The sequence below is a fragment of the Theropithecus gelada genome, chromosome 2 (assembly GCF_003255815.1).
Source record: "Theropithecus gelada isolate Dixy chromosome 2, Tgel_1.0, whole genome shotgun sequence".
NCBI lineage: Eukaryota > Metazoa > Chordata > Mammalia > Primates > Cercopithecidae > Theropithecus > Theropithecus gelada.
Genome location: NC_037669.1, coordinates 18072779 through 18095362, shown reverse-complemented (window position 1 = coordinate 18095362; position 22584 = coordinate 18072779). Strand labels below are relative to the sequence as shown.

The 22584-nt window shown below is 39.7% G+C and overlaps 1 protein-coding gene across 1 annotated transcript in view; it reads right to left on the bottom strand.

The window, feature by feature from the left end:
- The window catches only part of CRYBG3 (crystallin beta-gamma domain containing 3), a 124313-nt gene extending 104550 nt beyond the window's left edge, over window positions 1-19763 (bottom strand). Inside the window, exon 1 of the mRNA XM_025376029.1 lies at window positions 19103-19763. Within this exon, the coding sequence (XP_025231814.1) occupies window positions 19103-19563 (461 nt within the window). The 5' untranslated portion in view covers window positions 19564-19763. The remainder of the gene's footprint in view (window positions 1-19102) is intronic.
- Window positions 19764-22584: the final 2821 nt, after the last annotated feature.

Here is a 22584-nt window from a genome sequence, read left to right as displayed (position 1 = left end):
GATACAGCTAGACAGATCCTTAAATCTTCTAAATGTCAATAGAAAAAGTGTGTATACACACACACACACATACACACACACACATATATATACACACACACACATATAAAAACACATAAGCTGTGTGTTAAACACATAAAAAATTCTGTGGGGCAATTCAGGAATAAAATCAAGAACAAAACAATAGAAAATATTGTACAATACAGAATTGCAACCTGTACATATGTATAAAATAAGAATGTCTCATAATTGCTTCTTTAAAAGTGAATAAGTTCTTATCTCTTTTTTCTATTTTACTAGTCTTTATCTTTTGCCAAAAGGTTGTTTACGATTCAGTTTTTGGTTTTTTTTTTTTTTTTTGAAGTAAATGTGAATTGATTTTGGTCTATTTCAGCTCAAATTAACAAAAACAAACTGGCAAATACATATAAAAAGATCATGTTATAAAGATTTGGGGTATAATTAAGAATAATGCTGACCTCGACAAGTGATCTAACTACAATCTATTTTGAATGATCTACCTAAAAACTATCTAAACATACAACATCTAATTTTAGTCTCCTAGTTCATGCTTCAGGATTCCTGAAATTCTGCTTCATTTGGTGTGTTTACAGGATTTTCTATAAACCTCCTGCCTAAGACTGTAAATGAAAACGGTAAAGGTTTCCTTTCTAATATAAAAGCTCTCCAGAAAATGCAGCTAAGTTCATGAGATTATGGCAGAACTCAGTCTTTTCAAGTACCAGTAATCACTTCCAAGTACAGACTACAGACACACACACAAATTCCAGAAAAACACAGCAGGAAATCAGCATGTAAGTATTGAGCAAACAATGAAAGAATTTAAGTTAAAATCACCAAAAGAAAAATTACTTGATATTTCTTAAAATTCTCCCTTATATCCTTTAAGTTGCATGATTCTTATTACTAAACCAAAATTTTAAAATGTGTTGAGTTTTAAAGCAAACGACATATTTTAAGATTTTGGTTGACTGATAAAAATCATTGCTTTTATTAAAATTTCAACACTTTGCCACATGAAACATTCTTAGCATAGATAACATTATTCATGCCCTAGCTCCTGATATAACTGTTACCCATAACCACTTGACATTACTAGAATATACCAAAGTTTACACACCTACAAATCACTTTAATCTGCTGCTTGCAACATCCTTCCCCACCCTAATCAACTCTAAATCCTTTACAGCCTAGTTCTGGTTTTACTTGTATTTTTTGTGCTCTCACTGCATGCAGCAATACCTCCCACATATTTGCCACTCTTTATCATTAACAGCTAGTTGTCCATCTTCCCAATGAGAATATAAACTTATTAATTCAGAAGATGTATCATTCATGTCTGTATCCCAGAGCCTGGCATCCCACCTGGCACCACGAAGGCACTCAAATAGTATTTGTTAGATGACTTTTAAAAAATAACCTATAACCAGGCCAGGTGTAGTGTGGCCTGTAATCCCAATACTTTGGGAGGCTTAGGCAGGCAGATGGCTTAAGATTAGGAGTTTGAGACCAGCCTGGGCAACATGGCAACCTTCTCTTGACAAAAAAAAAAAAAAAAAAAAAAAAAAAAAAAAAAAAACGCTGGGCATGGTGGTGCGCGTTTGTAGTCCCAGCTATTCAGGATGACACTGTACTCCACCTGGGTGATAGAGTGAGACCCTGTCTAAAAAAAAAAAAAAAAAAAATCTATAACCATATTTCCATTTGTGCCTGCTTACCTTCATCAGAAAACACTGTTACACTGGGAAGAATATAATTATAACATCAGTCTTTTTTTCTCAAGGAGGTAGCATATAAGTCTCTTGAAAGAATATGCCAGCCATTCCTATCCTACAACATACTTCTCTAAAACCATTAAGTAGGGAGTGGGGCTGGTGGGAAAAAATCACTCAACAAGAACAAGGTCATTTTCAGTTGATTTAAAAATAAAACAAAACACACAAAAAATGAGAACACAGTAGCTAAATATACTCAAAAACAGTGAACACTCAGATGTCTGCTTAGTTCAAATATAATATAAAATAAAATTAAAAGGGCTCAAAAGGCTTGGGGTGATATTTTCAGTCTCTTAAAAAATAAATACCAAGGAGAGAGAAACATGTTCGCCTCAAACTTCATGAGAGACCACAATCCATTCCTATTGTTTGCTCACAATTTAACCCCCTTTGGGACCCAGGGTATTTCAATTAAGAATATTTTTAGAAAGCAGACATTTTATTCATGGCAAAGGGTGAAGAGCAGAATTCAAAATCACACGTAGGCACAAATAAAACCACCTAACATTTCTAAATAGCCTCACCTTAGCTAACAGAACTAAGAATTAATCTTTCAAAATAGCTCAAATATGAAGGTCAATGTAACATAAAAGCTCCTCATCTTTCAAGTAACTTTATTTGGACCATGCCTGAAAATGAATTCAACATATAGTTATTTAGCCTTTATGTGACTCTGTGCCAGACATAAAATATTTTTCATCGGCAATGCAAAAAAAGGATCACTTTAACCTTCTAAATTTCAAATAATTTACATAAAGGAGAACTCCTAACCTGTCACTGAAGATATATTATTTTCTTTAAATTAAATTATAACAAGATTCCCTAACCAATAGCAGACAAGCAGTGGAAAACTGGGCGGAAGGACTCACCCACTCAACAAACTACTAGTGCACACATGTATGTGTCAGGCACCGTTCTTGGTGCTGGGGGTTGCACAATGTACAAACCAGACAGGTCCTTGCCCTCATTCTTTCAGAACTCATGTCTATATTCATCGGAATCACCTGGGGTATCTATGTTTCTCAAACAGATTTCTGGGCCTGATTGTCAAGGAATCCAGTTGGAACGGGGTCCAGGAATCTCCATTTTGAGCTACAAATCACCCTTTACCCCAGGTTGTTCTAAGGCAGGTGGCCCTCTGACCCCATTCTTGATAAACACTGGTCTGAGAGCCTCTCTATCTTTAGCTGACATCAACAACTGATAGATGTAGAGGGAAGAGAAAAGTCTGACCAGGAGGATCTCCACTTATTATTTAAATATGTTAAGTGTGGCTAAAGATTAGGTAACAATTATTTAGAAAACACTACCCATTTTCCAACACTGCTGTTCAGCAAAGCTCCTCCATCCAGAAAAGCAGTGTTGCCCTAATGAGCACATATAGCACTGAAAGTATAGGGTGGGACCTGGAAGGAAAAAATTCCCCTCGTTCAGTCCATACCACAGACTGGAGCACAAGGGAAGCTTCCGGGCCTCTCTCAGAGTCAATTTCTCATGAGGTAAGAAAACACCTTCTTGGATGGCCACAGGATAGACGCACAGAAACAAAGGTACACTCAGTGGAGGGTGTAAGGGAGAGTAAAGCTTTCCTCCCCTCCTGTAAGCACCTGTTGGGCACCTCCTCCTCCTATGCCTTTCTCTCACACATAACCGTGACTGCATCAGGAAAATCTGGAAACGGTAAAGACCTGAATACAGCTTCCATAAGCGTCTTCTGGAGGCTTGTCTACTTCTCTATGGATGCCAGAGTCTATGAATTCTTGCCCTTTTGAGAGAGGAAGCGATCTTTGGTGCTAATGCCATCACTGGCAGCAATTCAGAGCACCCCCAAATATGAGGTCACTTAACATAAGGTAGTCCCTAATTTGGGAATGCTCTTACATCTAAACAGCACACCCCAACCCTCTGTCCACAGGGACATTTCTCCACTTCCAGGGCCGATTTACCTTCTCTCCTTTGTTTCCAACTCCACTCAAAACTGATGCTGCCTGAAAGTATCCTCCCACTTGAGATTTTCACTTCTACTACATGAGGTGTGGTATACAGTAGAAGAATCAGCAATACTGTTGAGAACAGGGAAAAAGAATCAGGGCAAATCTCCCCATCATTTTATCTTCCCCTACTACCGTTAAACTGCTGGTTCCAAAAGCCTGGTCCACTCAGCAGCACCTCTCCTTCTACCTCAGCTTCATTAGGCCTTTCCTTCCTGGTATGTTCTTCCTCACCACACAGCCCACCTGACCCAACTCCTGTGATGAAGTCCTAAAAGTAGCCAGAACCTATCCTTCCCTTAAAATGTCATCAAATAATACCCCAGTCTTCCAGGTGAGACTTTCCCTTGGACTAAATGAAAAATAATGCAGAACGAGACGAGATCTTTACCCATCCACTCCCTCTCCCTCTGTCATAAGTAGTAAAATGCTTTGCAACAACTCAGAATGAACTTTTGTGTGTTTCAGAGACAGCACCTTGAGGACAAAATGCACTTGTCAAAATGAACGTTTTTGGTTTACAACCATGTAAATTAAAAAGGTTCAGACCAGCTGATATGAGATCTCTGTCAGATCTAAAATCCCACATTGCTATGTTCTACAACAGAAGAATGGGTGGGAAAAAAACAGGTAGACTAAACTTGAGGCTTTTCTGGTAAAAGATGAGAAAGACTACGGCCAAGAAACCAACTTAGATCTAAATTAGCATGAGGGCACCATAACAAAGAGGCAGAAATGTCTACCGCTCCTTATTTCAAAATGACTGAGGCTCGCTCTGGGCCTGCCCTCTATTCCCTCAGATTCTACCTCTTGGCCCTCTTTTGGGTCCTTAAATACAGCAAGGACTTCATCCTCACACCCTCCCAAAGGGTCTGCTCAAGCCATGGGATCTACATTACCCTTGGGATATTTTTCTTAGAAATATAGCCTCACGTGACAAGTTCTATAATTTTCTTTGTTCAAAGCTATACTGCAGATGCATTATGGATTAAATTGACTTTTGTGCACCGGCCTGGAGCACCATCCAGCAGGTCCAATGATATGGGAAGAAAAATAGAGTTCCACACCAATGATTTGCAAACCACCATCTGGAAAACTGTCCATTCACAAATGGTGTCTGCCAGCAGTAGAGTGGTACTTGTATTTTTTTAATGGCTATTAACAGAATATAAAACAGGTGGTTATGGCACTATTTCTGGGCTTCAAATTAAAAGGTAACTAAAAGCTGCAATTTTAAGGCACTCAAATAGCATATATTTTAGCCCAAACATCTGGCAGTTGAATGATTTCAAAATTCTAGAGAAAAATCAGGAGGAGAGAGGAAAGGTAGGCATGATTATGAGGCTCTGTTGCTTCACAATCTGAGACTTCTGACACTCCTTTGCTCTATAATGTCAGTCCTCTCCTATAATTTATGTATCTACCTTGAGGCTGCCTTATTTCCTGTCCCCCAACTCACGCCCCCAAAATAAGACCCATAATTACAGTTAAATCACAGGCTGCAGAGTGAGAATCTCAGTACGTCTGAGATGTGCCTGAGCTGTCTACCTTACATGTGTTGTGAGTGATTGCTCCATTCTCCCCAAGTTCTCCATCCACCTCATAACCTTCAGATTCTGAATGTTTGACTCACCCCCGCAAGATTCAATACCCTGAATCTATTGCTGTGATGTGAACTCACAACAGTATTTTAGCTGCTTTCTAAAATGGAGCATTCATTCACATATCTTTCAACAAATTGTTCTGAGGACAGGGAACTGGAGACCCGAGATTGTGCCCTCGCAAAGCTCCCCAGAATCTGACCTGGGCTGACCTCCCCTCCAACTGAAATCCTTCCTCCTCTGTAAATTCTTCCAGACACAGATAAACCGATAATATATATGTGAATATAAAAACACATTTACAAACACATATAAACACATGCCCAGTGATACTTTCCAAAAGTAAACTCATCATTTCAACTCCTTACTATGAACTAACAAGTCCTACCTCATTGGCCCCTGGCTCTCTTCCCCATGTCACTAACACCCACTCCTCCTCTAATTCTGTGTCTCTGTCCACACTGGCATCTGTGCCACATGACTGTGCCCCAGGACCTTCTAACTGAATGTTCCTTCTGCCCAGAAAGTTCTTTCCTCAGACTTGTTCATGCCCCACTCCCGGATATCACCGGGGTCTTTGCTTAAATGCTACCCAATACAGACACCTTTCATGACCACCCTACCTGGACTCACCACTGTCATTATGCCCCTATCCCTCCCCATTTTATTTTTACTTCAAAGCATATTATATATTAATCTAGATATTTTCTTCCCTCCCCATTAGAATACAACCCTATGTAAGTAGAGACACATTTAGATATGCAAACAAGATTCTGAAAAGTGATGACACAACTAAGTTGTTCTAATAATTCAATTTTAAATTATTTTTACAACATATAAATAAATGTATTATTGTCAGAAATGTTACAGCACTATTGTTAAGTGAAAAAAATTCAAGTTCCAAACTCTTGAAGAAGAACTTTTACTTTTACAAAAATATTTAGACATGAAGACGTATTTAGACAAACCCATAGGGAATCATTTGAAAGAACGATGTATGTTTCTGAGTGGGTAGGGTTATGAGTGTGCTTTTGCTTTTTGGTCCTCTTATAATTTTATACCTGTTTTGTAAAAGCAAATATTACTATCAAAAAGAGAAAAAAAAAAGTAGCATAGCTGATGAAAAAGAAAGCAAAAACAAGTCAGTGCAAATAATGCAAGCAATTAAATAACAAAATACAAATACTGCAAATATTACCTAATGTTAATTCCTTCGTATCATAATATATGCAACATGGCCAAAAATTTATTTGCCTACTTAGAACAATGAAGCACCATTATTACGGTTCACATTTTCAGCTCTTACTGATAAAAAGCACAATGCCATCCTTCCAGCCTGTAAATGCGCCTTTGTGCTTTGACAAGACAATAAAAGGCAAGAGACTTTACATCTCACCTAATCTGTCCCCGGTTATTAAAACATCCAATTCAAAATACTTCATTCTTTGTCATAAGAAGCATGGTAGTTACAAGAAATTTATGATCTGCCACTGAGGTAGCAACCACTTTTGTATAAATTTTAATATGAAAGATAAAAATTTCTAGCATATCTTCTAAAAATTACATAAAACAAATATTGGTGAGACCACCCAAATACCATTTTCACTTCACTTCTGACACTGCCATTTGTACTGTTTGTCATAAATAACATATAAAATATTTTTCCTTAACTGTTTTCTGTAACTATGCTAGGGTCCATCTTGGAATTCTGCCTATTACAATGGGTTATATTTTTGTGCCAACACCTTACTTGAAAGCAGCACTTAAAAGCATATCTGATTTTAGAAGTATGCAAGTGCTATGGTTTGGATGTTTGTCCCCTCCAAAGCTCATGTTGACATTCAACCCCCAGTGTTGGCAGTGGGGCCCAGCGGGAGGTGTCTGGGTCATGGAGGTGAATTCCTCAGGAATAGATTAATGCCCTCCCTGGAGTGGTGGTGAGTGATTTTTCACTCTGTTAGTTCCACGAAAACTGGCTGTTAAAAAAAACCTGGCACCTCCTGACCCCTTGTTTCCTTTCTTCCCAAGTGATTCCTGTATCTTCCACCACAACTGGGAGCAGCTTGACACCCTCATCAGATGCAGATGCCCAGTCTTAACATTCCAGCCATCAGAATCGTGAGCTAAATAAATCCCGTTTCTTTATGAACTACCCAGCCTCAGGTATTCCTTTATAGCACACAGCTATGTAACAACACAGACTATGACAGCAGAAAACCTCTGTTTTGTAATCTTTTAGCAATTTTATTATTATACTTTTAAGTTCTGGGATACATGGCCAGAACCTGCAGGTTTGTTACATAGGTATACACGTGCCATGGTGGTTTGCTGCACCCATCAACCCGTCATCTACATTAGGTATTTCTCCTAATGCTATCCCTCCCCTAGACACCTCCTGACAACCCACCAATAGGCCCTGGTGTGTGATGTTCCCCTCCCTGTATCCATGTGTTCTCATTGTTCAACTCCCACTTACGAGTAAGAACATGTGGTGTTTGGTTTTCTGTTCTTGTGATAGTTTGCTGAGAATGATGGTTTCCAGCTTCATTCATGTCCCTGCAAAGGACAAAAACTCATCTTTTTATGGCTGCATAGTATTCCATGGTGTATATGTGCCACATTTTCTTTATCTAGTCTATCATTGATGGGCATTTGGATTGGTTCCAAGTCTTTGCTATTGTGTACAGTGCTGCAATAAACATACATGTGCATGTGTCTTTATAGTAGTATGATTTATAATATTTTGGGTATATACCCAGTAATGGGATTGCTGGGTCAAATGGTATCTCTGGTTCTAGGTCCTTGAGGAATCACCACACTGTCTTCCACAATGGTTAAGCTAATTTACACTCCCACCAAGATTGTAAAAGCATTCCTATTTCTCCACATCCTCTCCAGTATCTCTTGTTTCCTGACGTTTTAATGATCGCCATTATAACATGTGAGAAGGTATCTCATTGTGGTTTTGATTTGCATTTCTCTAATGACCAGTGATGATGAGCTTTTTTTCATATGTTCATTGGCTGCATAAATATCTTCTTTTGAGAAGTGTCTCTTAATATCCTTTACCCAATTTTTGATGGGGTTGTTTTTTTCTTGTAAATTTGTTTAAGTTCTTTGTATATTCTGGATATGAGCCCTTTGTCAGATGGATAGATTGTAAAAATTTTCTCTCATTCTGTAGGCTGCCTGTTCACTCTGATGATAGTTTCTTTTGCTGTGCAGAAGCTCTTTAGTTTAATTAGATCCTATTTGTCTATTTTGGCTTTTGTTACCATTGCTTTTGGTGTTTTAGTCATGAAGTCTTTGTCCATGCCCATGTCCTGAATGGTATTGCTTAGCTTTTCTTCTAGGGTTTTTATGGTTTTAGGTCTTACATTTAAGTCTTTAATCCATTTTGAGTTAATTTTTGTATACAGTGTAAGGAAGGCATCCAGTTTCAGTTTTCTGCATATGGCTAGCCAGTTTTCCCAAAACCATTTATTAAATAGGGAATCCTTTCTCCATTGCTTGTTTTTTGTCAGGTTTGAGAACGATCAGACGGTTATAGATGTGTGGCATTATTTATGAGGCCTCTGTTCTGTTCCATTGGTCTATATATCTGTTTTTGTACCAGTACCATGCTGTTTTGGTTACTGTAGCCTTGTAATATAGTTTGAAGTCAGGTAGCATGATGCCTCCAGCTTTGTTCTTTTTGCTTAGGATTGTCTTGGCTATATGCACTCTTTTTTTTTGGTTCTATGTGAAATTTAAAGTAGTTTTTTCTAATTCTGTGAAGAAAGTCAGTGGTAGCTTGATGGGGATAGCATTGAATCTATAAATTACTTTGGTCAGTATGGCCATTTTCACAATATTGATTCTTCCTATCCATGAGCAAGCAATTATTTCCTCATAGCCATCATTGAGAGGTTAGGTTATGGAGTTCAATTTATACTCAAAGAATTAAAAAGTTTGGCAACAATGATAATTGCAAAGATTTTCTAGCTATTTCTGGCAAAACAGTATAGGTGAACACGTTTAACTCTGTCCCATGGAAATGATGGTAAAGCAATTAATAAGAGGAAATAAGCTACCAGGTTAAAAAAAAAAAAAAAAAAGATGAAGAATAACAGCATTCAGGATAGATGAGATTTTCAAAGGAAAGAAAAACAGGCAGAAATATAATTTAGAATAAATAAAACTTTTATCATTTCTTTGTGTTGGTAGCATTTCAAATCTTATCTTCTAGCTATTTTATAATACACTATTGTTAACGCTAATCTCCCTCCTGCACTAACAGTGAAGTGCTAAGCTGAAGTGATATCCTAAAAACCCTGATTTGTTCATTACACATTGCATGAATGTAACACAATATCACATATACTCACTCCATAAACAGTACAATAATTATGTATCAATAATTCTTTTACAAAAAAGAATAGATAAAAACTCAGAATCCCATATCCCAAAATATGGCACTTTGACATGCTGAACTGAGCAGCCTCAAGGTCTCTCTGAACTCCACCTTTGTCTTTTGTCTTTGCTCCTCTGTCTCTCCCAAAGCACAGAATGAAGTTCTGTTCTCTGAAGTTCTCTTATCTGCTTAAAGTTTGGACCCATCAAAGAAGAAAACAATTACCTCTAGTCCCTTCCCTAGTTTTCATTAACTGAACTCACGTCACAAGAAGAAAGATTGAAGTCTGTCATAATATCTCAACAGACTTTTGTCATAAACCACTGTCTGTTCCATGGGTCCAACAGATTTTGTCCCAGGCCCTTGTTATGTTCTTCAAGCTCACTGAGTTCCCATAAAAATCATTTACTAGTCCCCTAAAATCATCCACTTTCCTCTCTGCTAAGAGGTGGGGTATATAAGCATCTGTACCTTACTGGGATATCTGGTAGTCACTCTGTGATTTTTTTCGCCCTGCATGCTAATAAATTTCTATGTCATTTCTCCTATTAATCTTCCTCTTGTCAGTTGATTTCTTAGTGAACTCACATCTCCAAATTATAACATTTGGCAGGAGCCTAGCAATTTTTAAAAAGAGAAGCCTCCAGACTCTGGAATACCAAGAATAAAAGTATAGAAAGCACAGACCACACACAGGGAGCTTGAGCCAAACTCTCCATTCTAAATCGAAAGATATAAGCCTCTCAAGAGAAAGAGCCTGCCAACTGTCCAGCAAAATAAATTAAAAAGGCACTGTGCAAGGTTCATTACTGTGCATTTGTAGAGTCTACATTGAAAAGAGATTTCAAAATTTGCAAAGAAAAAATGAATCACAAAAATAGGTCCAGAAATTATACTAGCCTCAGATTTCCCAACAATCCAGAATTAAAGAGAAGGCTAATAGAAAAATGTCTTCAGAAATCTGCGTGCAAGTAATTTTGAGTCTATAAATTTATACCGAAACTATGATTTACTAGAGTAGAAAAAGGCAAAGACTAAAAAAAAAAAATTATCTAAGATGCACCCTTTCTTGTTAGACATATGCCAACAAAAGGGGGAGTTAACCAAGAAAGAGGAATACATGAGGTCCAAAAATAGGTGCTCTCACATAGGGCTGAGTAGTAGAGATCAATGCAGGAAGCTTGGGAACTACTAGGTGACACAAATTACAGGAAGACACAGAGACCAAGAGAAAGGTCTCGGAAGGCATGGGGTAAACTGGTAGATGTGATTTAATGATGTAAAAAAAACACTGAAAGTGGTGGTTTTATAAGAGTATTTGTGCATTCTAGAAGTAGCAGCAATAAGAAAATGAAAAACAAGGTAATTTACTCCATGAAAACCAAAATATCACACAAAGAAAGTAACCATAGTACAGCACTTGGCTTAGCAGAAAACAACAGCTACATAGTCATAGAAATCTACAGGTTTATTTAATCTTCCAATTATAATGATTATTTTGGCTGGATAAGTAATGAGATGTGGAAGGGTATAAAATGGCTAAGTGCTCATCCACCATAACCAGAAGTCAATATATATTGTCCAAAGTTTATAAATCAAGAACAGAAAGACATTACTTAGACACATGTTCCAGGAGAAATAGCTTAAATGAGATTAAAAGTTTCCTCTGAGAGCCTCAAGGATGGGCTCACATTTGTTAAATGCTCCTACAGTCCCCTACATGTTACCTTGGTACTTACTTCAAGTGAAAAGAAAAATTTGTGCAATGTCTGCCTTCCCCACAAAACTGCATCAGTGCTTTAAGGCAAAGACAATGCTGCACCTTGTTAACTGCTGGATTCCCAGGACCTAGACTGGTGCTTGACACAGCGACACTAAATTAATTCATTTTAAACACAGGTGAAGCTTTCAAATCAAATGACCAAAATGTTAGGATCACATGGAGGATTAACTAAAGCATTTTCATATGTGACTTTCCCAAAAAAAACATAAATCTTTCTAATTGTAAGGCATATCAATTTTGTATACACCTAATAGCCATGGAGTTTTGGCTGGTATGCTAAAGCTGAGAGAGACCTTACGGATGAAAACCAACTCCCTTGATTTATCACAAAAGACTCTGAGGTTAATAACCTGTCCTGGGTCATACTGGAGAGGTCAAGGTGGATGACAGGTGACCACGTAAAAATGAGTTATGTTGATAAATTTGTGGCTGTGTCAACTCTACCCAGTTTCACATTAGAGAGTAAAAATATAGAAAAGCCTCACTCCTACTTGTGCAAAGTGTCAAAATATCAAATTACTCTGCATTACAAGAACTACTTCTATTTATTCATATCCTTAACTGAAACTTTTCTCACTTGAATAAGTTCATGTAGCGTATTCTCTCTTTGGAGGATTTTTGCCAACTCTGGATCATAAATTCTCTTTTTTTTCCGTTCTTTTAACCACAGATATTCACCAGATTTTAATCCAGTCTTTTTCTCACTTTATGAAATAGGTAATTCACATAATTTTTAAGTGTACAAAGGCATAAGATAGTCTTTCTCCTGCCTCTCATCCCTTCACTCAGTTCCCCATACCGCCAAAATAAGTTACGCAACACTAGTAACAGATTTCATATCCCCTTCATTGTATATACAAATGGGGCATACTATACACAATTCGTTGTAGGTTTTTATTTATTTATTTATTTATTTTGAGATGGAGTTTGACTCTTGTTGCTCAGACTGGAGCGCAATCTTGACTCACTGCAACCTCAGCCTCCCAGGTTCAAGCGATTCTCCTGCCTCAACCTCTGGAGTAGCTGGGATTACAGACAAGCACCACCACACCTGGCTAATTTTTTTTGTATTTTAGTAGAGACGGGATTTCACCATGTTGTTCAGGCTGGTCTCGAATGCCTGATAATCAGGTCATCCACCCGCCTCTACCTCCCAAAGTGCTGGGATTACAGGCATGAGCCACCGCGCCTGGCCTTTTTTTTTTTTTTTCCTTAATGTATCTTGGAGATATTTCCTTAACAGTACATAAAAAGCTTTCCTATTCTTTTTGGTAGCTGCATCATATTTCACTATATGGATGTACTATGATTTATCAATTAGTCCACAACTGATGGCATTCTACTCTATTTTTCATCTTTTGCTGTTAAAACAATGCCACAATGACTAACTTCTATAGGCAACTTTTGGCCTGTTTGCAAACTGTACATGTTCAGTGGAATTCCCAGAGAAGAAATGCTGAGTATGTGAATCTGCAATATTGATAGGTCCTGTCAAATTTCTCTCCAAAGTGGTATATCAATTTACCCTCCCACTAGTAGTGTATGAGAGTTCCAGCTTTCCCACATCAAACTGGAGTGTTGCTTATCAAATAGGTAGAATACGGTATCTTGCTATAGTTTCCATTTGAAACTCTCTTTTGAAGGAGACTGACCCTTTCTTTGTATTTAAATATAAATCTATAATCTGCATAAATGTATACATTTATTTTCCTCTCCCAACTGTCAGGAGTATAATTCTTGATTGTCCATAGCCCTGACCCAGTCCATCTGGGCAGATGTCCAGCTGCATGCCATTGTCTTTTATTTCCATTCCAAACCATTTTCTAAGGGCAGCCTTCTTTTACGAGGCTTCCCAAGTTAAGCGGAGGAAGCTGTCACATAATGCTGTGTAGGCTTTGAATTCAGGAAGGAAAATTTGACTCTTGACTCTACTACCAATATTGTGAGACTTTTGATTACCTACTGAACCTCTTGAAACCTTAAATTATATGTCTGTAAAAGGCAGTAAAGATACCTCTCTCATACGTTTGCTCTGAGGATTAAGTGATTTGATATTTTTAAAGTTCCAAGCTCAGGGCTTGGATCTGAGTAGTGCCTTAATAAAGGGTAGTTTGCTTTTGTCATCATTAGTTGATTAGGAAAAACGAAAACACACACACACTTGGTTAAGCAGTTGTTTCAGTGCTTTAGCATACTTCCAATTAGAAACTCCTGGGAGTCAAACATTCAGGGAAGTCCCGCTGGATGGAGTGGTACCATTACTTGGCCACATACAACTGCCAAATAAACACTAAGAATGACTTATTACTAGTTGAAAACTTCGATTTGTTCTCTAACAACTTCAAGTCATTTTGTGTAAGCACTGCCACTTATTTGGAATGTTGATTCCTGAAAGGATGCACTTTTCTGCCTCTGTCTAGGACTTGCAAAGCCTGCAGGGTCAAGGAGGAGAGCAACAGAACCAAGGGGCAGCATTTCCATTCACCTTGATGGTGCAGTTACTATCATGTTTCCCTCACTATGCTGGCTTGGCAAAGGAAGCTCACCAAACCATGCTTGGAGAAAAGTTAATAATGTGAGAATGTATTTTGAAAGCCCAATTAAAGTTCTCATACAATGTATGACATTTGTGAAACATTAAGTATGCTCTGAATGAAACAAGTCACACACTCCAAAGACGTGTTTGATTTATACTGAGTTCATATTAAGAACAGAGATGTACACTTTTATCTCCTCCATTAATCTGTGAATTCTATGAAGGCATATTTGGTCATTCATTTATTTTTATATTCACATTGCTTTGCACCATGTGGGACACAAAGCAGCCACTTTAACTTATGGATTGAACAGACTCAAAGTATTACCTTCTTAACTTTTACTTCACACAGATTCCCTCTTTTCAGCATATAGCCTGGATTATTTTCCTTAATTTTACAACCACTTACGGTTTGTTGCTACCATTTTGTTTAATAATTGGTAACTAATATTTCTTATATCTGGGTTTTGGTATATTTCATCAGAACTTTGGATAGAAAATATTTTACCTTGAGGGAATATTTTCTCTTACTTTACAAAACTTGCTATTACCCTTTTTACATATTTTCCACTGTGATGAGGAAAAAAACTTAAAAATGTTATAACTATCAATAAAGCTAGAAGTTCTGATTACATAAACTTACTGCAGGTCAATTTGTGGTATCCTTGCAACTTTAACACATTCAGAACATGCAATTGAGTCCATTTCCAAAGAATGTTCACAGCAAAAAATAGAATTCCCAAATTAGCCACCTGGTAGACACCTTATTGAACCCAAGAGATGGGTTCACAAAGATGAAGGGGACACAAAGATTAAGACACAGCCCCTGACCTTGGGCCTAGTAATCCTGTTTCACCTTCTTTTCATCAATGACACTGTATTTGGTCAAAGTAACAGCCAAAAGGAATATAGCTGAAATGGGCCACAGTGTCACCCATTCTAGAACAAAGTAAGGAACAATCCAATTGCCTCACATATTCAAATATGTTTTGAAGGAGCAGAGTTCAGAAGGGTGGTGGACAGGATGGTGTCAAAAAAGGAGCCAGAACTTTAGAGTCCATTAGAGAGACCTAAGTTCAAACATCACCTCTCACGTCCTCTCATGATTTAGGGTAAATCACTCTCCACTCGGAGTGGTACCACTCTCCCTCCCACCCACCTGGGTGGAGGAGTTTTCAGTTATCCCAATGACCAGAGGATGCTACTGGCAATTAGTGTGTGGAATCATGGATAACAAATATCTTACAAAGGACAAAAGAGTCCAGTTCAAAGAATTGTTCCATTCAAAACGCCCATAGCATCCATCACTGAGTGCTCTCTCAAACTCAGTTTCTTTAATTGTCAGATGGTAATAAGTGGACCAACCTTTCATGCTGAGTGTGAGATTTACATGATATGTTGCAAGTAAAAGTACCCAGCCCAGGAGTAAGTGCACAGTCAGCCCTTGATAAATACTGTTCTCACCTTACCATCTCTCTTCAGTTACAAACATTGCACAGAACTCATTTTAAACAGGTCCATCATGCATGATACAGCCAAGAAACAAAGTTGAGCAATCATTTTCTCAAAGCAGATAAAATAAAGCAGGAATTCCTCCAAGTTGCATATTTCAGCAATATCTGTATAACAGGCTTTTGCAAAAATTCTCTGAGCCTTAAATCTAGAGCCAAACACTTTGTCTAGAGACCTTTATGACCCAGTTCCAACCTAACTTTCTTACTGCTCCTTTCATTCTGTCCAATTAATGTATATAACCCCTAACAGATCATAAACCCCTTGTAGGCCTTTGCTCAGTCTGGAATACCTGTTCCCTCTTCTCTCTCTTGCTAAGTTCTCTTTGTATAGAACCATCACCAATTCCTTGAAGACCCAGTTAAAATCATCCCTACCAGGAAGCACTTCCTGGTCTCCCCTATCACTTCTAATGAGTCCATTCCTTGTATACTTATAAACTGGGCTTAACACTGCAGCACTGATTCTCAAACTAGGATCCACAGAACTCTGGGAGTTTTGGAGTTTTCTATGAAAACTTCAATTGCAGTTTTCCTTTTTATATCATCTAAAATAAATTAATATAAGCATTTCCTGGAAATGGTCAACCACCTGATATGAGTACTATCAAGCAATTTGAGTGCCCACGCCTAAGTTGGGATATACAATAGTGTTGATGCTAATAGGCCTTCTTTAATTGTGAAAGATTAATGAGATCAGAACAGCAACAAAGAAAACATAATGAAGTGTTCTCACCAACTGAAGCCCATATAACTTACAGCACACCATAAAAACAAAGATTTTCCTATGGTTCAAAACAGTAAAATATTGGAAGAGCTGTATCAAGGCATGGCAACTCCCCAAAGACCTGGTGTTTGTCCCAGTATGCATTTTGTGAGTAACCAAAAAAACAGTTTCAGGATGTTGTAAATTCTACTTTTATGGGTCTCATAATTAAGTTTTAGTTTATTTTTTAATTTTGTACTTAAGAAACAAGGAATTCTGTTCTTAAGGAACTTATGTCTTGTTTTATATTTGTACATGTTACATTAAAAAATTCATGCAAATCAACACTGGGGATGCAAAAAGGAGACTTCAAAACACAGGTTTTAGAGAGTGCATTTCCTTTCAAGTACATCAAAAAGCCACGATGCAGACAATAACCTTTATTACATGTTCAGAATTGTAGGCACATCTGATACCATGTTCACTGACTGAAAAGTAGTTACATAACTTTCAGTAAGTTTCCTTAACCCTGTTTTTTACAGTAAGATGGGGATATTGATAATATAGGTTTGGTCAAAGGTCATGTTTAATAATATTATTGAAAGTACTTTGTAAAGTGCCAGACATATGATAGGGATTCATATTAATGTTTTCAAGTGGTCTTCCCAGCTTCTTATAGCTCTTAAACAAAGAACCCTTCTTCTTACTCTTTATGTCCCTACCACACCAACCCCGTTTGTCTGTTGCACTGACTCCTCTTCATCTAAAATCACCTCTACAGAAGGTATATCCAGCTCTCATAATGACACAAGTTTTTATGCCCACAAAGAGAAATAGCCAAAACACCCTTTCATTTTGAAATAAGATCATAGTGACAAATTGCAATTCTGTTTCCAATCTTGTTAACATCAGGGTGTTGTGTTACTGGGACATTCATTACTACAAAGAGGTTCCATTTGTTTTATTAAATTTTCAATAAAGGCTTTGTGTTTGTTTATGCCCTTGAAATGAAAGATGTAAGCTCATTTAAAACAGTAAAACACCCACACAAGGGGTCATCTGCTATCCCCCAACACCTGGCAAGTTCCAAAAAAGATGAGAACAAAATTAGCATTGATATAAGCACAATTAAAACCTTCATTGTTAAAAAGCCACAGTTTTGCCAATCTGGAGATGATGAGAATAGAGAAGTGGTAGGTGAACAAGGAACTAGCTGCTGGAGTGGTCAGCTCCAGTCAGTAAAGAAATTAGAATTGAGAAGTGCCTTAAAAAGCCAAAATGGGGCGGAAAGACCAGTAGGATTTCAGGCCATTACTGACATGACCCTGAAACTGACCTGCTTACTCCTTTCTAACACTGACTTTCAAGTCCCCAACTGTGCTGAGCCTACTTGGGATTTCCTTGCAGGCTGCGTTCATATTATCCAAGGCTGTTAGTGTTGCTACGGCGGTGGCAGGCACCACAGGCTGCCTGCCCACACCAGCAGAACTAGCTGACACCCTGGATGAGATCTGTCAGACTTCAAAACTATTTTTAACTACTGTGTAACTTTGAATTTTAAATTCTCAACAGTCAGAGCAATAATAGCTGAAACGTCCCAGGAGATTAACCACTCAATTATCGTAGGAGCTTTCTTGGAAATATGTGGCATGTGATTAACAGACGGTCATAATGAAAATGTTTCACAAGCGGGTAAACTGAGGAACACAAAAACCACCAAAATCACATCACAAAATCTGAATACTAATGGAACTGGCTCACTCTCAGTTCTGTTTCCTATCCATTTTTTTTAAGCCCACCAGGAAATCTTGAGTCCGAAGTAAACATGGCTTTCTGGAGTGTCCTTCCAATGACAATGGTCATTCTAGTGCAATCTCGGGAGGAGATAGTGTAAGCCTCTCATTAGTTTAAGAAAGCGGGCTGCATTTTACTTAACCCCTCTTTCTTCAGGGGGGATGAAAAGACTCAGAAATACGCATTTAAATGAGGCATGTCTAAAACTTTTTGATTTTTGAACATAGGAAAGTGAAGGAAAGATAAAAATATTACAGAGAAAGGGTACCCTTTGATTACTGAAACCAAGACAGCTGGAAACTTGATTTCCCGAATCTGTTTGGGAACCTGAGGCAGCTGTTTCTAGGAGAGATGAGAAGTAAAGAAATGTGGCGTCGTTTACATGGCCAGTCCCTTTTGGTGAAAGTCTTGGGAACGCATTATCACAATTCCTTTTAAAAATCATTTTGAGAAAATTTAAATAAGATGGCAAAATACCATCTTAGCTGAGGGGGTGACGCCCCAAAGCTTTACCTTTTCCACTTTTGCCCCGATCTCCTCCCCCACAAGTGGTGCTGGGATCGCGCCCTCAATTCCCCTGGCCGACGGCTCCGCTCGGCTCACAAGTGTTTCCCATTACTACAGGCGGGACGCCGGGGCAATCGCTTTTGCCACAGAACTTGGAGAGTAGAGCGTGTGTGGAACGGGAACCCAATCACGTTCCGGCAGGGGAAGGTGGGAAAGGAAGAGCGCGGAGCCAAGCGGGGATCGGGGGATATGGGTCCGGCCGCCGGGCAAGAACTTCTGCCCGATTTAACCTGCAGAGGAGAGGCCAGTGGTGCGGCACGGGAACGGGGCAAGGAGGAGGAAACTTTAGCAATGGAGGAAGAAGAACAGAAAGTGGCGAACTGCAGCCTGGCCCAAGAGCGGCCAGCTGCCGGCGGTCAGGCCGGGAGCCTTCGTCTAGCGAGTACGCGCAGGGCCCCCCCGCGACCTCCTCCGCGATTCCCACCTGGCAGCGGACCGGCCTGGAGCCGGAGGCTGGCTCGTCCCCGGCCTCTCCTCCTCTTCCTCTTCCTTGTCCCGGGAAGGACTTCGGGGAGCGAAGAACCGGGAGAAGCTGTGCCAGGGGGCGCTGCCCTTTCTCCGGCCGCTGGACATTTCCCGAGGGGGCCGCGGGCCCGGGGCCGTCTGCAGGGAACTGCCTAGGTGGTGCCTGGTGCCCGGAGCCCGACCGGGCGCCGCGGGATGCGGCGCGGGCAGATCGACTCGACGCGAGCTGCCAGCGCGGCTGTCTCTCCCGGGCGGGAGAAATGCGGACGCGACGCGCTCCTCGCGCTGCAGCTCCTCAAGCCGCTGCGGCTGCTCCTCCTCCCGCCCTCGCCCGGCGCGGCCCGCCCCACCCCCAGGAGGAGCCAGCGGCCGCGGCACCGCCCTGAGCCGGGCGCAGCCGCCACCGCCGGAGCGCGACATGGTCCCCAGAAGGCGCCGGCCTGAGAGCCTGAGGGGTGTCGCCCAGCGAGCGACGCTAGGCTCGAGCTTCCCGCTCAAAAGAGTTCAGGCTGCAGCCTGTTGAGCTTTGCCTTCGATTACTTTCTGTGACCGTTGTGTTTTCTATCCTACAGTGAGAGCACAGAAACAGTTTTCTCCAGACTTTTGAAAGAGGTTTATGAACTAAGATTTGTGAAAACACTTGGCAAACTGCAGTACCGGGGCGCCCCGAACTTCCTGGGAGCTAAGAAACAGCTACCGCAGGGACAGCTCCAGCCCTGAGGGCGAAATCGCGTTAGCCCAGCACCCGGCGGCGGGAGGGAGAGGGGGTACCTGTCAGGCGGTCATCACTTCCCGGCGCGTTCCGCTGGCTTTCTGTGGTGTGACTTTTCCTAACCGCGTTGTGCTTCACACTTTTCACACTCCACGCTACGTACTCCCCTGCGAACTCTTTCAAAAACGGCACTGATCAAAAAGTATGATTTCAAGCTTGTCAGTGCTGAAACATATTTAGCAGTCGTTACACAGATGCCACTGAAATCTGGGAACCAAAGGGTCCTTAAGACTTGTTTTAAGTCTAAGTACAGTGGTATGGATTTTTCTTGTTTTTTCATACCCTAGCAGCTAGTACAGGAGATACTAAGAGGCTCATTCACCCCAGGTGTTTTGTTTTCGTTTGAAGGCGAGCTGCCCCTGGGGTAGGCATCAAGGAAGTGATATGGTGTTTGTTCATTAAACAATGTGTACAAGTAAATGAGATACAAATGAAATGTCCACAGCAGAGGGAAACCTTGGAGTAATCTCCCCTCTGGCTTTCGGGAGATGGAGGAGAAGCAGCATGAATAGATTGCATACCTGTAAGCCCCAAGTCCTTTCAGCACCTGCTGGAGGCTGTTGAGCCTCCCTGCCTCCCCACACTGCCTCCCAGAAGCCCTCCGGCCCCTACTAACTGTAATAGAGCCAAGGCACTCACTCGCATTTGTTCTGGCAGGATTTAACCCATTAAAGTTCAGTCAGCCCGGTTTCCATCAATCGGGTTCATCTCAGTCTATCCCTCAAGATTAATTCTTTTTTACTCGTTGGTAAATATTTCCTGCTTCTCTGTGAGCCTAGTCTGAGAAAATAGAAAAAATCTAAGATAATAGACTAGAATAAGACAAGTAAAGTTCCCAATTCTAGCTTTATTATAAGAGAATCTCCATTGAAGACCCACTTACCAAAAAGCCCAAAGAGAGTAATAAAGCAAACTGTTTTTTCCAGCTAAAAGGTCGAAATAATAATTTGTCTTCCCAACGTGTTATTGAATCAGTATATTTTCCCCCACTTGTTCTGTGATCAAACCAGGCCCCAATGCCTACCCAGAGGGTACTTCGTTCAGGAAGTTTTTCTTGGGATAAAAATGGGTGGGAGTCAGTAGGATTTAATTAACAAATTATGGTTTTAACTAATAATATGTCTAACAATACTCTGATCTCCACTCGGTGACACAGCAAAGCACTTAAGTGATTGTTAAATACAAATAATGCCATGCTTACACTAAGACAAATTGCATCTATGACAAAATAGCTTAAAGCCATAAAACAATGACCGTTGAATTTTCCTTCATTTGCTTTCTGAACACTTACTAGTTTTCTGTATGTCCTACATTGTTATAACCTGAACTCATATTAACCAATTTCTAAATACTAAATTCTAAGATTGCATTAGGAAGCCCGTAAAAATGTCAAATTTTAGAGCTGTAAGGATTTTAGAGATACTAATTTAGCACAGTGTCATTAATTCACTCATCCAGTTATTCCCCAACGTTTAGTGAGTGCCTGCCGTAGAAGCTCATTTACAGTGAAGCTGATGAGGCTCAAGTTTCTTGACTCCCTACTGGCACAGGCTCTTCTAGTGTGAACTCAGCAGTGTGATCCATGGCCAGTTTTCTAAAATTTACCAAAGTGAATAATGTGATTAAGACCACAATCTCTCTTTTTTCCACTTAGATGTCCACTTAGATTTTCTTTCCACTTAAGAGTTATCGAGTGCATTTGGGAATCTGTTAGGGAATTTCAGTTGGGAATATATTTAGTTTGGACTTAGTGGAATATATTTATGTGGTTTTCAGCCTCTCCAAAATATAGTTATTTTTTGAATTCCAATTTCTCTGTAGCGCAGCTCACCAAGTATTACACCCAAGATGCAGAGCCAGAGGACATATCTTCTGTGGGCTCTGACACTGAAAATATATGGGTGATAGAGGTGAGACAAGATCTGAAAGGTAAAGCAGCATCAGGTGGCATGTGGAAAGTTATTCCAGGCATCAGAAGACAAAGTTTCAACAGGAAGAATTACCTCCGATTGATATAATTTCTCTCATAGCAATAATATGTTCAATAATACTATATATATATATTTGTTGTTGTTGTTGTTTTTTGAGATAGAGTGTCGCTCTGTCACCCCGGCTAGGGTGCAGTGGTGCAATTTCGACTCACTGCAACCTCCGCCTCCTAGGTTCAAGCAATTCTCCTGTCCCAACCACTCAGGAGAGTGCTGGGCTAGGTGCCCGCCACCATGCCCAGCTAATTTTTGTATTTTTAGTAGAGATGGGGTTTCACCATATTAGTCAGGCTGGTCTCGAACTCCTGACCTCGGCCACAAGCCTCAGCTGCCCAAAATAATTTTTATAACTGTAAACACAAAACATTTTTTATTGTTGATGTAAACCATGTAAAATAGAATTTATCAGAATTCTTGTTTGTGAGTACAAACGTGTAGCAGTACCACAAGCTCTGTGTGTGTGTGTGTGTGTGTTTGTGTGTAGTGTTGCATGTTTACACAGTCCTTCTATCAATAAGAGCAACAGAACTAGAGGAAAGATTACATTATCTTTTCATTATTATAGAAAATAATATTACTAAATTATCACCATATGAAAGGTTATTGAAGAGTATACTACCAAAAATATAGGAAAAAAGTGATATAGAGTTGTGCACGGCATTTAATAAGAAAATTATATTG